The sequence below is a fragment of the Mesoplodon densirostris genome, chromosome 4 (assembly GCF_025265405.1).
Source record: "Mesoplodon densirostris isolate mMesDen1 chromosome 4, mMesDen1 primary haplotype, whole genome shotgun sequence".
Lineage (NCBI taxonomy): Eukaryota > Metazoa > Chordata > Mammalia > Artiodactyla > Ziphiidae > Mesoplodon > Mesoplodon densirostris.
Window position 1 is genome coordinate 67887354 of NC_082664.1, and position 18554 is coordinate 67905907.

General features: G+C 41.0%; 1 protein-coding gene across 2 annotated transcripts in view; it reads right to left on the reverse strand.

The window, feature by feature from the left end:
• The window catches only part of AKAP6 (A-kinase anchoring protein 6), a 499176-nt gene that overhangs the window by 260580 nt on the left and 220042 nt on the right, over positions 1-18554 (reverse strand). For both annotated transcript variants that reach the window (XM_060096326.1, XM_060096325.1), the window contains exon 5: positions 13006-14769. In XM_060096326.1, the coding sequence (XP_059952309.1) occupies positions 13006-14769 (1764 nt within the window). The remainder of the gene's footprint in view (positions 1-13005; positions 14770-18554) is intronic.

The following is an 18554-nucleotide window of genomic DNA, read 5'->3' on the forward strand; positions in this document are numbered from 1 at the left end:
CCCCACAGTGCAAAGCACTCAATTTTATTCACCCCAGTCCCTCATCCTGTGTCTGTCTCAGTGGTTCTTGACACCGGATGTGTCCCTAAATTAAACTGTGAAACATACACCAAATTCAGAGAAGGGAAATCTGCTTCGAAGTCCATCAGGGCAACAAAGATAAAAAGCCAACAGCTGAGGGGCACTAGGAACATATTCATGTTGATCTTGAAAAAAAAAAAAGTACTTGCTGCCCCTTTGTGACAAGCTCGCAAAATCTGGTATAACCAGAAAATAGGATGTGCTAATAGGAAGCACTCCTGAGAGAGGCATGTTCTAGTTGTAAACTGAGGGAATTAAGTTGGACAATGTCTCATGCCTTTCTTACTGTTACCATCTGTGGTTCTTGCGTATAGAGCCTCCTTCAAAGCCAGAGATGTTCAGATGATTTACCTGTTCTCTTTTAGTTACACAGGGAACTGATCTTTGGTGACTTCCATATACCTTCCCAATGTCTTCTATCCTCTCACCATATCTATCCTTCAGAACCCAGCTTCAGGGCTCCTCTCCCAGCAAATGATCCCAACCTAGTGCTACCTTTTCAACACACTTGCTTAATTTTTCCATCTTTAGTAGTCAGGGGTCTCAGGGGCAATTGTAAACTTATTGTAGTCCCTTCCTTTTTCTTCCCATAATACGTTGTAATGAGATTCCTCTGGTTAGAGTGCTGTGGGAACTACTATTTATAAGTACATAATTATAAATATGTATTATAAATATGTATAAATACAAATTATACACAAATAAGTACATATTATTTATAAGTTGTTGTGTGACAATATTATAAACTAGAAGGTTGTTTGTGTTTATCTGAACACACATTCATAGCATAAATTCCCCTACATAAACTTTCTAAGACGTCAGAGAAGTGCATTAACTAAAATTATTGGGCCAGTTAGAGAAGAATTCTCTCTAACACAACATAAGAATCATCTGTCAAGGCAGAAGGCCCAGAGTCTCACAGGGAAGAGGGGTGCAGGAGTCTAGGGCGACTATCACAGGTCCCAGGAAGGAGGACAGGCGGCCTTAACCATTGTGGGTTGGGGGTGAGTAGAAGGTTGAAGCTTCATAATGACCAAGATGCCTGAAGGTAGGAGGAGAAAATAGGGTGGTAGCATTTGATCCCAAAAGGCCAGAGCCATCTACATACAAAGAGCTGCGGAGGCCTCGCCCCTCCCCTCCCATAATAGTAATAATAATAACAACCACAAGAGCTAACATTTATTGAACGCTTACTACATGCCAGGTACTATTATGAGCTCTTTACACATTTTAACACATTTAATGGTCCAAAAACAAAAAACAAAACAAAAAAAACTCTATGTGGAAGATACACTTTTAACCCTATTTTGCAAGGGAGGAAACTGGGGCAAGAGAGATCAAGTCACTTGCTCAAGATAACATAGGGGATAATACACAGAACCTCATCTACCTGAAAGATGGAAAGCACCTGGGCCTCAGCATGCAGGCAGCACCTTTCCTGGGTAAAGTTGCTTATTCACCATGCAAATCTCACGCCAATCATCTTTATAGAATGAGACCAAGAGCCTCAGACATGATCTGACATCATGAGTGAGCCGGACGCAGAATCCACACTCTTGGAATGATCTGCCCCCATATTGTCAGAACAGAGCACAAACAGCAGTGCTGACAGTTAATTTTAAGACATCACAACGGCAAATCTGCCAAGATGAATGTTTCCCATCTGCTCCATTTAGCTGACCTCAATCCATATCTAATTCTTACTGGGTTACTCACTTGTTTGCCGTTCACCATTGTCCATGGTCTCCTGGCATCTAGCAAGCACTAGCCAGGCCCCAAATTCCTCTAGGATGTCTGGTTCTTCTCACATTACAGTGCTGGGAAGGCAGCATGGATAGCTGCATACCTCCAGGCTCACTAATGCCATAGCTTCACACTCACTCACCATTACAGTCTTCTAAGGGAGATTCACCCAGAATTCCAGGCAACAGAAAGAAATTCCATGTTGAAGTGATATATTCCAGTGAATATTTTGCAGAGAACTGGCTGCATCTCTTAGTTATGCCTCTTAGTCTCTTATAAAATTTCAGAACTGAGATGTATCTTAAGAGGTCAGCCAATTCAATTTCTTTACTAATGTTTATTTTTCGAAACTGAGGCTTGGGAGTTAAGTTTCCAAGGTCACAATGCTACACAGGGGCAGAATTAAGATTCTTATTCTAGTTCTTTCTATTATTGTTGATGCTATTCCCTGAATTCATAGGAAAAGTCACAATAGTGATAAGACTAGTATGTATGTAGCCTTTAGAGTTTACAACGAACTGCTGCTCTTTGTAATTTCATACAATAATCTGTGTAATGGCGTAACAAACATAATTAATATCCCATTTTAAAGACTAGGAGATTTAAACAGTAAACTTTCAGCAACTTATTCTAGCTTTCATAATTAAACAGTAGGTGGCTGTGAATTGAGCCCAAAGTTCCTGCTTTTAAGTCTTGTACCCTTAAGTAAATAACTAACTTCTCTATGTATAATATCTCTGTCCTCACTGGTAAAATGAGGATATAATAAAAGTGTCTTCATCAAAGAAGGATTTTTTTTCTTGAGAATTAAATGTGTTAAATGAATAAAACTCTTTTAGCATCTTTTGCCTGACATGTTATAAGTAGGCAATATATGTCAAGGTTTTGTTTGTTTTTTTAATTGCTACCTTTCTAAAACATCCTACAGCTAATACAGAGTCATTACTCTAGGCTTAAGGATAAAGAAGAATTCACTAATATCCTAATAATAATTTTAGTTGAATTTAAAAATACAACACTAAGTTTATTCCTCTTTTGATTTTCATCATCATAGAAATATTTGCTGTCAAATGCAGTTAGAAACTTTCATCATCTTGACACAGCAAAATGTAATTTAATCATAGCTTTTTCACACCAAGAAAATAACAAAGAATTATTTTCATCTTAATGTTTAAAACTGCAAACAAAAAACTGCACCTTCCGCATACATTTCAGAAGGTAAAAACGAGACGCACTGACTGGATGCAGCCTCACGGTGGTGCTAAATCACCACTGATAAAGGCTCGAGACCCAGCTAAAGCTCTGCAGAAACCAAACTGACGCAGGATTGAAACATTCCTACTGGGTTAACCAGGAAGGTATTTGCTTTGGATCCCTATGGTTCTTCTCCAGCAACCTTGAGCAATGACCTTGACAACTGTCCCAACAAATCCATTAGTAATGTTAATTCAGTTTTCTTCCTGGCATTGCAACAAATAAATTATACACAAATATATACAATATTACCCTTAAAAAGAACTGTGTAGCTTTATTTTTTAATGTTATTGAGAATTCTCAACTTGGATTTGGCCACAGCATTTGCATATAAGATAACATTTACCTTTGCCCTGTTCATCAACTGTGTATCTTAATTTCTTATGTCCCTTGGAACCATTTATTAAAGTCCTTACATCTCCCTGCCCCAAATCTCAGCTTGAAATCTCAACTCTTTTGACCCCCTTCCTCCACTATCTCATTTTTTAAAAGCCACAAAATTGTATTGATTTGTCTTTTATAACATCTCCCACCTCTGTTTCTTTTTTTTTTTTCTTTCTTTCTTTTTTTTTTTTTTTTTTTTTTGCAGTACGCAGGCCTCTCACTGTTGTGGCCTCTTCCGTTGCGGAGCACAGGCTCCAGACGCGCAGGCTCAGCGGCCATGGCTCACGGGCCCAGCGACTCCGTGGCATGTGGGATCTTCCCAGACCGGGACACGAACCCGAATCCCCTGCATCGGCAGGCGGACTCTCAACCACTGTGCCACCAGGGAAGCCCACCTCTGTTTCTTTATTTTCCTTAGTTGGCTTCCAAAACCACAGTTCAGACCCTTTTAGCAATAACCTTCAAAATTAGTCTTAGAGCATTAGCTACCAACCTTGACTGTACATCAGAAATGCATGAAGGAGCTTTAAAAAATACCTATCCCTCAAGAGTCTGATTTAATAGCTCTGGGTGGAGGCTGAAGTTGGAATTTTTTTTCAAAGTACCCCAGTGATTATACTGTGCAGCCACAATCAAGAACCACTTCCCTAGAGCTGTATCCAGCACACCATGGCCAGATTAACCTTAAACTACCAACCACCTGAGCCAAAAATTTTAAGTAATGTCTCCTCTTCAGAAAGATTGCAAATTAGTGACTTGAAGGCTAAACCTATCCTATGGATGTGTTTTATTTGGCCCGTTTTTAAATGTTCAGACCAAAAATTAACAAATTGGGAGATGTCACATACAACCCAGATTTGCTATTTCTTTTTTTTTTTTTTGCGGTACGCGGGCCTCTCACTGTTGTGGCCTCTCCCATTGCGGAGCACAGGCTCCGGACGCGCAGGCCCAGCGGCCATGGCTCACAGGCCCAGCCGCTCCGCGGCATGCAGGATCCTCCCGGACCGGGGCACAAAGCCGTGTCCCCTGCATCGGCAGGCGGACTCCCAACCACTGCGCCACCAGGGAAGCCCCAGATTTGCTATTTCTTTTTAAAAATTGCAAGATCTTGCCACACAGCGCCCACACTCCCGTGCAACAATCACTTGGAACTGAGCAGTTGGCTGCCCTCTAGACCTGGCACTTACCCTCCGTTACTCAGTCTCTTTCACTCCCCACTTCCACCCGGCTGTATGACTCATTTATATTATCTGTCTGCCCCTCTTAGAGTCATTTTAGTTTGTAACTCCTGGTCTAAAGGAAAAAGTTCAATCTGAATAATACATTCACTCACTCACTTATTCATTTATTCATGCATTCATTAGACAGGTATTTATTTTGTGTCTGTGCTATGTAAACACTTGGAATTCAAAGTTCATATTTTGGTCCTTTCTTTCTAACTTTATATTCCCCTTCCCTTCAACTAACTCTATTCTAACCAGCAATTGGTTTAAGAGAACATCTCCCTCCTAAAGTTCATAGTCTAGAGGCTAATTTCCCAGACTCCTTTGCAGTTAGGTGATGCCATATGACAAAGTCTGGACCAATGGGATGTGAACAGAAGAAATGTGTACAACTTCCAAGTCCTCTCTGTGAGAAGAAAGCTGGGTGCTCTCCACGTTCCCCTTCTGGTGAGATGGAACACAGATACAGCATTGGTGCACCACAGTACAAGAGCAACAGGGAGAAAGCACCTGAATCCCTAGATGGCCTCTATCTTCCCTGGATTGTCTGCCTACCTCTTGTTATGTGAGAAAGAAAAAGCCTTCTATCTTATTGTATTTGGGGATCTCTTTGTTTATAGCAGTTTAGCCTACACCCTTTACTATTTCCCAAATATACCTTAAACATTCTTGCCCTCAACCTTAGCTTATACCAAAGCTTCTGTCACTAACATTCTGCCTTCTCATCTCTTCTAAATTCTACTCATTATTCAAGGTCCAGCTCAAGTAGTCCACCTTCTGTGATGCTTGGTCTAGGTACACTTGTTATCTTCCTTCCTCGCTCTCCCATTGTCTAACTTTCCACTTGAGACTTATCAAATATTATCTTCTTTAATAAACAGAGCCTAGAATTATGTTGTCCTACCTCTTTCAAATTCTAAGTCCAGAATTTAAAACAAAATTTTAGATTGTTCATAGCATAAAGAAGAATATTCAGATTCCTACAGCATTCTGCTACTAACACCGCTTGTTGAATAATAATCTGTACTATCAATTCATGTTCAATTTGTGATCTTTTAGGACTCCTGAATCTTCCAATTTTAATTACAAAGCTGAGCCTTCCCAACTCTTTAAAAATGTGGCTTCTTCCTTGATATTTAAACTGAATTGTTTATTCTTGCATCTAAACAGTTCCTCAACCCTCTGGATACATATTTCTAAGACTAAGAAATGTACTGAGAAGATCAAGGGTTCAAGCTCGAATGGTGATGAAGAGCCAACTCATAGTCCTCTCATATTTGGAATCTGAGAATCTCTAGGACAACATCAGAGGAAGAAAGTAGAAGATACTCTTGGGGAAGGAAATTAAAAGGGAAAATAGGTGCCAGAGAGTGAAAACTATATATTCCAGAAGAATAGTAACGAAAAAGAATAGGAGAGAAGATATAAGGAAGAGAGAGAATTCAGATATAGGAGGAAGACTAGCAACTGTGAGGGAAAAGGTTAGCATAAGGGAAAGGCACATACAAAACGAAATGCCAGTGAAGAACAGTGGAATCCAATAACCTTAAAATGCTTCCTATCTGATAGGATGCTCTTAAGAGATCATTATAAACACCAAAGTGCAGACTACCACTCCACCAACTCTAGGAAAACTGCTATGTGGTTGGTATAAAAGAAACATCAAAGGCAGGTGAAAATTAAATTTACAGCAGATCTTGATTATAAGTTACTCTGGGGACAAATAAAGAAAAATACAGCTGTGTTTCAAATCAAGTAAAGAATGGCAGACAGGACTTTTTAAAAAGAGTGACTCCCAAGTGTCTTCCTAAAGACGAATCTTGTCTCTTGAAGTTGTGTCCTACCACACGAAAAAGCTAGGGGTGAGATCTTTAAAGCACGAGAGGTAATCACACTGAGACAAAATAAAAAATAACTCAAAGACTTAAACCTAAGACTTGAACTGTAAAACTCCTAAAAGAAAACATAAAATAAAAGCCTCATGACATGGGTCTTGGCAATGATTTCTTGGATATGACACCAAAAGCACAGCCAACAAAAGCAAAAATAGACAAATGGGGCCACATCATCCTTTAAAAATTTTGTGCGTCAAAGGGCCCAATCAAAAGAGCGAAAAGGAATGGGAGAAAACGTTTGCAAATCAAATATATAATAAAAGGTTAAGATCCAGAATATAAAGAACTCCTACAACTCAACAACAAAAAATCAAATAACCCAATTTAAAAAGTGGACAACATACTTGAATAGACATTCTTCCAAAGAGGATATACAAATGGCCAACAAGCATATGTAAAGATGTTCAACATCACTAATCATCAGAGAAACGCAAATCAAAATCATAATGAGATAATTCAAAAGAGTGATGTACCACAATGTTCACTGCAGCTCTATTGACAATAGCCAGGACATGGAAGCAACCTAAGTGTCCCTCGACAGATGAATGGTTAAAGAAGATATGGCACATATATACAATGGAATAGTACTCAGCCATAAAAAGAAACGAAATTGAGTTATTTGTAGTGAGGTGGATGGACCTAGAGACTGTTATACAGAGTGAAGTAAGTCAGAAAGAGAAAAACAAATACCTTATGCTAACACATATATATGGAATCTAAAAAAGAAAGTGGTTCTGAAGAACCTAGGAGCAGGACAGGAATAAAGACGCAGACGTAGAGAATGTACTTGAGGACATGGGGAGGGGAAAGGGTAAGCTGGGACAAAGTGAGAGAGTAGCATTGACATATGTACACTACCAAATCCAAATGTAAAATAGATAGCTAGTGGGAAACAGCCGCATATCATAGGGAAATCAGCTCCGTGCTCTGTGACCCCCTCGAAGGGTGGGATAGGGAGGGTGGGAGGGAAATGCAAGAGGGAGGGGATATGGGGATATATGTATACGTATAGCTGATTCACTTTGTTATATAGCAGAAACTAACACACCATTGTAAAGCAATTATACTCCAATAAAGCATAATGAGATATTACCTCACACCCATTAGGATGGTTACTATCTTAAAAAAAAAAAAAAAAAAAACAGAAAATAACAGTTGCTGATGAGGATATGGAGAAACTGAAACTCTTGTGCACTGTTGTTGGGATTGTAAAATGGAGCAACCATGACGGAAAATGGTATGGTGATTTCTCAAAAAATTAAAAGTACAACTACCATATGGTCCAGCAGCAATCCTATCCAATTTCTGGGTATATACCCACAGAATTGAAAGCAGGGTCTTGAAGAGGTATTTGCACACCTATGTTCATAACAGCATTATTCACAATAGCCAAGAAGTGGAAGCAAGTCAAATATCCCTCCACAGATGAATGGGTAAACAAAAATGTGGTATATACATACAGTGGAATTATTCACCCTTAAAAAGGAAGGAAATCCTGTCATATGTTACAACATGGATGAATCTTGAGGACATTATGCTAAGTGAAACAAACCAGTCACAAAAAGACAAATACTATATGATTCCAATTATATGATGCATCTAAAGTAGTCAAATTCATAGAAACAAAAAGTAGAATTGTGCCTAACAGGGGCTGGAGGAGAGGGGAAAAGGGCAGTTGTTTAATTGGTATGGAGTTTCAGATTTGCAAGATGAAAAAGTTCTGGAGATCTGTTTCACAACAATATGAATACACTTACTACTGAACTGTACACTTAAAAATGGTTAGGAGGCAAATTTTATGTTATGTTTTTTTACCACAATGGAAGAAGAAGGAAAAGAGAACACAGGACAACATGATATTTCTTTAATGACTGCCATCATCAGTGTGGTATCATTGATGTGTCAACATATGGTCGAAATGAGGGTGAAAGATAGGATGGATCCTATCTGGACCATTTTACCTCTTGGAAAAAGAAATGCAGAAATCAGTGCCAAGTTAATCCCGGGACCAAACCTCTTCTATATTCCCATTAACCTGGTATTACTGACCACATCCCAGCTCTACCTCTAGGCAGCAGCAAGGGTGACTGCCTTTGTGCTGCTACCACAGACTAGACTGCAATTTTACATAGCCTAGTTACAAAGATCAAGCACTCAGACAAATATTTGCTGCAATGAATCTGAAATAATTTATGTGCAAGGACATTCTTAGCTGGCACCAAAGAAGTTTTTAAATTGGGTTATAGATGTCTCTGAGATAAAATGCTAACAAACAGCTGAGTCACTGAACTATAGCTGGGACACCATAATCTAGCATTTGAAGACATTTATATCTCTGGGGAGAAAAGGAATCAGCTACGTCATGCATCCATTAACTTGGTACCAATGAGTCCAACCTAATGGAGCCATGTCTTCCAGGATGAGTTCTAAGGTCCTCACTGACTCTTTAAAACAAATCTAAAGGTTATTTTTTTTCTTTATCCTTATTCTTCTTGATCTCCATTTTGCAAAGAATGAAGCTAGTGTTCATCATACTAAACATCTCTTCTCCCTTCATTTACTTAATACCTGAGAATCCTGTTCTTTCCTGGTCCCCACAACTAGGCCTCTTCCTTACTCCTGCCTCGTAACTGGGCTAAAACTTGAAAGTCAGTTGTCCTCCTCTTCTCTTCTCCATCTATCCTCAGTCTCTCAGGGAATTCTTCTATTCCCAAGACTTTATCTAGTGGGAAGAGCAAAGCAGATAGGGCTTGAAGCATGGCTCTATGACTTATTAGCTGTGCAGCTTAGGAGAGGTGATTTCATCTCCCTGAACTCCTCCACTCCAAAATGGGGACTCATTCATTCTTTCATTCAACAACCTTTATTGAGCACCTACTATGTAGCAGGCAATGTTCTAGGTACATGAGATTCATTAGCAAGCTAAACAGATAAAAATGTCTGCCTTCACAGATCTCCCAGTCTAGCAAGGGGAGACAAAAATTAATAATAATACACATGCTAAATAAGAGAATTATATAAAATTACAGAGTATGGTGAAAGCCATAGAAGAAAAGAAAAAGAAGTTAGGTCACACTTTTTAAAAGGTGGTCAAGGTAACCTTCCCTAATAAATTATTATTTGACCAAGTCTCAGAAGAGGTGGAGGAATTAGAAAAAAAATGTATCTGACAGAGAATGTGCAGCCAGAGGGAGCTGACAAAGGTCTGAAAGGCAGGGGTGCACCCAGCTTGTTCCAGGAACGGCAAAGGGTCCAGGGGGAATGGAGTGAAGTGAGCATGGGGAAGAGCAGTTGGAAATGAGTCAGAGAGGAAATCAGGGGACCAGTCCATGTAGGACCTCTGAATGCCATGGGAGCTGTTGCAGAGTTTTGAGCAGAGGGGTGACATGATCTGATTTATGTTTTTGTTTTTTTTTGGCTGTGTTGGGTCTTAGTTGTGGCGCACGGGCTCCAGAATGTGTGGGCTCTGTAGTTTGCAGCTTGCGGGCCCTCTAATCGAAGCACGCGGGCTCAGTAGTTGTGGCGTGCAGGCTTAGCTGCCCCGCGGCATGTGGGATCTTAGTCGCCCCCCACAGCCGAACAGAGATCGAACCTGCATTCCCTGCATTGGAAGGTGGATCCTTAACCACTGGACCACCAGGGAAATCCCTGATTTATGTTTTAAAAGGATCACTCTGGCTGCTTTGTTGGGAATAGACTGTAAGGGGAGCAGAATGGAAGCAGGGAAACCAGTTAGGAGACTACCTCAGTAATCCAGGCAGGAAGTGATGGTGGCTAGGACCAGAGCGGGAGCACTGGAGAGGAAGAGAAGTGGTCAATGTAAGATAATAAAACCTACCTTGTAGGGTTGTTTTGAGAATCTTATGAGAGCACTACTTCAGGTAAAGTGCCAAGTATTTGCCTGATACAAGGAAGATGTTAAATAATACCCTCTCTTATTATGTTATATTTTCCTGGTTGAATACGTTTTCTGGGTCACTATATGGAGGAGGTCAAAGCTAGAATGTGATACCCAAGGTCAACTAACATGGGGATTTGTAGTCACCCCTGCCTGAAGCATTGAAAGGAAGTTGGGCTGAGGAAGGGGCTTAATGCCCTTTTAGGCTTCATTTCATATCCCAACTCTAAGACAGTATTTCCAATGGCCTACATTTCCTCTTAAAAGTTTCATCGTATACTCAATATCAGTGCATGCATTTTTAAAAATTACCTGCCTCACCTCCACCTCAAGCAGCTACCCATCCAAATGTTTCCTTCTATTAAAACTACAGGGCTTCCCTGGTGGCGCAGTGGTTGAGAGTCCACCTGCCGATGCAGGGGACACGGGTTCGTGCCCCGGTCCAGGAAGATCCCACATGCCGTGGAGCAGCTGGGCCCGTGAGCCATGGCCACTGAGCCTGCGCATCCAGAGCCTGTGCTCCACAACGGGAGAGGCCACAGCAGTGTGAGGCCCGTGTACCACACACACACACAAAAAAACAACAAACAAAACTACACCAGTCCCTAGAGACTGAAAACTTAGCTTCATCTTTGTACAACTATGGAATAAAAGGATGCTTCCATTGGAAGTTGGTATAATAGCCATCATCTGCTTAAAACATCTCTATTTACAAAAAAGAAACGAGGCCCAGAATGGAGCAGCATTAGCTGTGGGCCACTCCTGGCTTTAATGACTGAGCAAGGGCTGGAACCAGTTTCCTGGATCCCATTCACTTTATCAACAGCGCCCCCCATTCGCCCATCCCCCATCACAGCAGCCCCTAACACTGGCTGCCACAGGCATCTCTGCACTGGTCACCGCCATGGCTGCCATGACCGTCTTTCCTGTTATTGCCAATTAGGCCTTCCAGAAAGGCTATTGGAGGCCATGGCACACACTGTTTTAAGTGTGCCGGCTCTGGGTTCAAATCCTGGCTCTGCACTCACTAGCTGTGAGGCCTTGAGCAAGTTTCCTAACCACAATCTGCCTTAGCATCTTCATCTGAAAAGTTCTTACCTCCCAGGACTTAAGTAGAATAAGGCATGTAAAGCCCTTAGCACAGAACCAGCACAAAATAAGAGCCCAAGGAACATGAGTTATTGTTAGTTGTATAACGATTCTCAGTCCCTTTCAGAGAAGTTACCATGGATGCCTGGTAAACAAATCCTAACTGCCTTGGTCTGGCCATCAGGGCCTTGCAGCTACCAGGTCTATTAAATGTATGGAAACTTTTATTGCTCTCTGCTCACTGACCTTCCAGTCAAGACAGCTGTGGACCCCAATACCATGCTCATTCCCAATACCCACCTCTGCGTTTTGGTTTTTGCTCCTTCTACCTGAAATGCCCACCTTCCTTCTCTCTAAATCCTGGCACATCCTTCAAAGCCCCAATGAAGGTTTATTATTTCACAAGAACTTCCCAGGCAAATCCTAGCTCTACTGATATTATTTCTTCTCTACAATACTACAGTATTTACATGTAGTATGTACTAGTCACTTCCTAATGGAGAGGCATGGGAGCATTTAGTTAACAGTATGTGTTGTAGAGCAGACTGCCTGGTCTCTCTCAGCCTCAGTCTCCTCTACGTAAAATGGGGTTAATATTAGGGTTGTTGTGAGGGTTGGACACATAAATACTTAGTAAACAATTATTAACATATGTTACGATTATTATATATTGCTGTTAGCTTTACCCTCTTTGTTTTATGTACCTTCATTTTCTTCTTCCAGGTCATTCTGTCCATATGTACTATACTTTCATCCAGTATCTTAAATCACAGCTTACATTAAGGAGCTGAATTCTGAGAATTTTGATGTCTGTCCTTAAAGATTTCATCACATAACAATTGGTTCTAAAAGTACAGATTTACCCAAAATATCAACTCCCCAATCTCAGAGCCCATAGATGGTACACAGTATAGGTAGCATGGTTATTAGCCAGAGGAGGAAGACTGAAGAAAAAAATTCCTGATAAATTAGAAATATCTGGTCTTTTTCTACAAGAAGTTAATATTGGAGATGTGAGAGCTATTCTGGGGTTAGAACCAACAAATCAAAAAAGCACTGAGGGTAACTGGAACTTTCCATCCATGTATTCCTGAGGTACTGGCATGTGCACAGCTACTGTTCTACCTTATTTTGTATTCTGTTCAAGGGGGTCCACCACTCATCAGGAGCCATGTTAGGTTTGAGCAATATCAACAGAGAGATGTATACCAGCAGGGACACATCAAGCTAATGCACGGACAAGGGCAGTTCCTAGTAATGCCAGTGTTACAACTCAGTGATCATTGTGTGTTTTTTCTTTTCTTTCTTTAGGGAATCGGTTATGTTTATCAAAAATAGCAACACATTTTATCATGGGGTGGGGAAGAGTTCACCTTTTCCCAGCAATACTTCCAAAAATCAGGTAAGAAATCATTCAGATTAAGAAGACCACCCTTACCTCTATTTTTTCCCATATGGCTTCATAGTTGTCTTGGTGTTGAATATCTTGCATCAGTTTCTGAATTAAAGCAGACTTTGTAGTGGAATGGCTCTCATTTTTCTCAGAGGATGAAGCTCTCTCTGACTTCTCATCAATGTATTTTTTCATGCCAGAGAGAGGCACGCACAACTCCTCGTCGGAAGGAAGGTCACTGAGGGGGCCAGATTCAATGCTCTCCCCGAGCGAAGAGGCTATATCACTGGATGAGCTTGGAGACACCCTGCCTAGCCTTGTATGCTTCTTCTTGACATGGTATGTTGGATAGATCTCAGAATCTGAATTCATTTCAGACAGTTCCCAGTCATCAATATTCTGAATGGTTTCTCCCCTGGGTTTCTGAGGCAGAAGCTTTGTTAGGTTTTCCAACTTCAAAGCTAATACTTCTGTCTGCTTAAGGTGAGAGGGCAGTGCTAGGTACTCATCAGAGCCATACCAGGCCTCCACAACCTGACCGTTCCTGGTGACGTGACTTGGGGAGGAGGTGTAGCTTTTTTTGCTTTTGTGTTCTGAAAGAAGGGGTACCGGAGACATGACGTTGTCTGAGCCAGCAGAGGACTCACTGCTTTGACTAAAAGGTGGTGAACTGGATGTTTCTGACTGCACTGGCAATTTCGCATTCCAACTACTCTGGTTATATGGCTCAAGTGAGGACATGGAAGCAGAATCTGTTTCTGGCCCCTCTATGGCCTTGGAAGTGCTAGAAGGAATTCCATTCGGCACTACTGAGCCCTTAGTGGTTTTGGCTTGCTTGCCTGAACTGGGGTCCCGTTTAGGTGTCTGGCATGAAGGCACCTCTTCTACGGTCTTGTGAGGCTTTTTAAGTTGAAGTTTCTCTTTATGGTCATTCAGCCTCCCCAGGCTGGAGGAGATCTCCTTAATGTGACTTGTGACTGTGTTTTCAAGATTCCCATCCCCCACCTTGTGCAAACACTCATATGAGCAGCTGGCAGTAGAAGGTCCGTTGGGGTAAGAAGACTGTAACACCAGGCAAAGTTTAGCTCTGTCACGAGGGTCCGCCAGGGAAGGGGTGCTCCTGCTCATCTCAGGCTTGAGATCAACCACCTGCTTCTTTCCACTAGTGCCTTTCAGATTATTCTTAAAAGTCTCCTCTTTAAGGAAAAGCCCTCTTTTGGGCAACGTGGGCTGTGTGGGAGAGTCCTCGTTATAATTAAAGCAATCTCTGATGGATCGCTTGGGGGTTGCATTTTCACAAGGAAGAGGCTGTTGATTCTTTGCCCCAAGTTGGGAAGAGGAATCAGATGCTTGCTTCACAGTCTCCAGAGAGGGTTGTCCAGCATTTGTCAGAGCTTCCCCTGAAGATGACGGCCCCCGCGTTAAGCCTGGCTGCTCCTCCGCTGTGGCCGCACTGTTTTCCTCACATCCACCTCTGTCATCTGCTGAAAGAGACACCTGAGACACCTCCTCACTAACTGCTTCGCTGCAGTTGGAAGGGACCGCATCAGGAGCCACCGTAAGTAACCCAACACTTCGGATAAGCTCAGGGAACTCCTTTTCCATTTCACTGTAGCTCCAAGAGTCAAAGGGTTTGGTTTTGACCTGGCTAGAGGCCATATCACCCAGGCCACTGAGCAAATCCTCACTTGGACTGTAGTCAGACAGTTCGAAAGCAGTAATGCCACAATCCAGAGACAAGTAATTCTGAGAGCATTTGATAGTTAACTGTCCTGAGTCATCCACTTCTGTTAGAGCATCAAGCCGGTCCTGAAACAGACAACGGAAATGGTTTCAGTAAATGCAACATTATATTCAACTGCTGCTCACATGAAATCTCAGCAGAGGCCACTATAAAGGTCAAAAATGCATCAATCTCAATTGCTTCTGGTTTGAGATACAGAAAGGCATATTCAATTAATTATCATATTGCTTTATATAGTATCCTGTTCTTAAATATTTAAGGATTTTTCTTTAATCTGGAGAACAGAGCCTTGATAGAAATGGTCAAGGCCAAGCCAAAAATAACCATTCTTACCCTAACTTTCTATTTTAAAATGGTATATTTTTCATTTAGTAAGCATTTCTTAAGTGATGCCTTAAGTAACAACATTTCTGAAAACAAAATAATATGAGAGTAAAATCTCCATGGATGTCTCTTTTGCTTATCACTCCATCACCTACCACAGTGGTGAGCTCATAGTAGATGCTCAGTAAATATTTTAAAGTAGAATAATTAATTATAGTAAGTCTGTTGTGTTAAATATATATTCACAAATCACAAGAAGATGAAATATTGAATTTGCATACATAACAAAAATAGTTCAAGGCCAACTTCTGTTTGTCCCCACCTTTTAAAGGTAAACAGAGGAAATCCTGGAGAAAATTAATGAGTCAAAAGTGTATCATCTTAGCCCCCATCCCCGCCCTCTGTGTGCACTCTCCCCTACCCTCCACCCCCACCCCCATTTCCATTTGTGTGTGCTAGATGCCAAGTGCCCACCTTCCTTCAAGGTAGGCTGATTTGAAATTCCCCTATGCTAAAAAATAGTATTATAAGTAAGTGTTTTTAATTTTTTAATCTTTAGTTGTATAATTCAGGTTCTTTTCTCATTACTAATGCAGGTGCTGGTATCACACAACAAATGGGGAGACTTTTACTTGATGATCTGTTCGGGGCAGAAGGGCCCCTGGAATCCTTCATGCCTACCAGGCTGAAGGATAGCTGGTCTAATTGAGGCCCTCAGGAGATGAAGGAAGAAAACTGAAATGTAAAGGGTGGCTATATCCCCTGATCTCTGCTCTCCTGGAGGAGGAATGGGGTGAGCAGGACCCTGTATCATTTCAACCAGGTTATCCCAAGATCTGGCCTTTCCAGGACCTTACATCAAGTTTTGGGGGTCAATTGTTTTGCTTTGTTCTCTCCCTTCAGACCTTTACCTTGCCTTTACCTCCTACTCCCTTCACTCTTATTCCACAACATCCAGATAAATAATAATGATGAAAAACCTCATTTTACCTTTCTAGGCCTCAATGTCCTCATCTTATAAATGGGGGTGGTTGATTACCACTACTACTTTTTCACTTAATCCTCAAAACAATTTTCTTCTGGGGTCTGTACGATTGTCCCTGTTTTACGTAAGTGGAGCCTGAGCCAAAAGAAGGTGCATAACTAGGACATAGCCTCGGGACTAAGGCTGAGCTAAGCCTTAAACAAAGGCTGTCTGACCCATAATTTGACCCCTGTGCCATAATTTTCTCTGATTCACTGGATGTTATTTTAAACGGACATACCCTCTCCTCCAGTTTGTCCTGCACATTGCCACCAGAGTAACCTTTACAAATTTCAAGTCTTGAAGCTATTACTTCTCTGCTTAAAATCCTTTATTAACTTCCTGCTGCTAGGTTAAAACCCAAACCCTTTAAGAACAGATATGAAGAGGCCTCTCTCAAGCCACTCTCCCCTCGCTGGCTGTACCCGGCTACGGTATCATCCTTCCAGTTTTTGAATGTGTTCCTCCTGCCCCAGAGCCTTTGCACATGCTATTTCCACTGCCAAGAAAGCTTCCCACCTATAAAACCCTTAACTAGTTAATTTTTACTCACCCCTCAGACCTCAGATCAAGCTTCACTTCTGCAAGATTCCAAACACCCACCTAAGTCAGAATCTTTTCTTATAAGTGCTCATAAAACTACGCTGTTTTGGGCTTCCCTGGTGGCACAGTGGTTGAGAGTCCGCCTGCCAATGCAGGGGACACAGGTTCGTGCCCCGGTCCGGGAAGATCCCACATGCCGTGGAGCGGCTGGGCCCGTGAGCCATGGCCGCTGAGCCTGCGCATCTGGAGCCTGTGCTCCGCAACGGGAGAGGCCACAACAGGGAGAGACCCGTGTACAGCAAAAAAAACCCAAAACTATGTTTTTTTCCTTTAAATATTTATCTAAAGCTTTAAATACATATTATTGTGATTATTTGATTAATCTGTTTATCCCAATAGTTTGTAAGCACCATAAGAGTATAAATCACATAGAAAATGGCTGACTTTCCAGGATACCTGCAACACTTAGCATAGTGAGCTACACAGAATTCAAAGATACATCTGTTGAATGAATGAATGAATGAAGACATTTTGGAATGTATCTCTATGCCTTCATGAAGTTTATTCCTCTGATTATATAGTTTTCATTGATTCCAGTAATTAAAAGCCCAAACCTCAGAGTTAAATTCTAGCTCAAGCACTAATTATTCATGTGATCAGGAACCAGTAGCTTGATATCACTAAGCCTCATTTCCCTCATCTGTAAAAATGAAACAATAAGCCATGCCATAGGGCTGTTGTGAGGCTTAAAGAAGACAGAATATGTAAGACACAAGTCTGGCACATGGATGGGTACTCAATGAATGCTTACTCTTATGACTTATTATGTATTTTTTTACTAATCAAATATAACAAGGGGGGAAGTTTCATCAAAATGAGAGGTGTCCCTATGCTAAAATATACTGCACAAAGTAGGAAACCAATATTAACTGCCAATATCAACAAAAAATGGTCTAAACTAGAATTGTTTGGCTTTTATGCTTCATATCTGGAACAGGATCTTTAAAGAAAAAAGTCAGAAGCCCAAAACACCAAGGAATGAGCCAGTCAAACAAAAGTCACAGTTCATGCAATTTTCAAGAGGATAATAGAGGAAATTCCAATTTAAAATCAGGTTGTATTTACTAAAATTTTTTTTATTTGGTTGTTCAATGTTCAGAACTTACTCCTTTACAAAAATAGTACTATAAATAGCGATTAAGCTCCAAAGCTATCCCATAAATTAGTATTTAAATTATTAACTATTTGAAATTTACATTATTTTTAATCATTTTTATCACAAAGTTACAGCACTGTACCTACTTAAGTGAGGTCAAAGAGGCATTAAGGAAAAATGTTCCTATGATGAATAGAAAAAAAGAGATGTGAGAGTTCAGGTAAAAATTAGACCCATGAAAATGTCAGCTACCTGCTTCTGGACAGGCAAGGAATACCATAACCGTGGGAAAGTATTTGATCCCAATTTTGGTGGTCACAGAACATTAAGACCAGGGGATACTGTCTTGTTCAAAAATAACAGGTACTCAATAAATGATGTTAGCTGAACATATGGCATGAGACATCTAGATAATAGGGTATGGATGCCTTTTCCTAATTAAGTCTTCCCCTGAAGATCCCTTCCCTAGCCAGTCCTTCGTTTGGAAAAGAAAATACCATACTCAAAAACACTTAATGCTCCAAAGGGAGCCCTCTCCCGTTCTGTTCCCAATAAGGCCAACTACTGCTGTGCATGGCTGACTGTCATTCAAGGGTAACTAGTTTTAATTCATACTGCATTTTTTAATGTGAAAAAAAAATCCCTCCCTGAAAAACAAAAAACAGCACATAGCATATGCATTTCATATCCTAAAGACCAAGTGGCAAGCATCTACCCATATATTTTAACACAGTTGGCTATTATTTAAGAGCACTCCTCAAAAGTATTTTTCTACATTTCACAGTGCAGAGGCAATTTAAAAA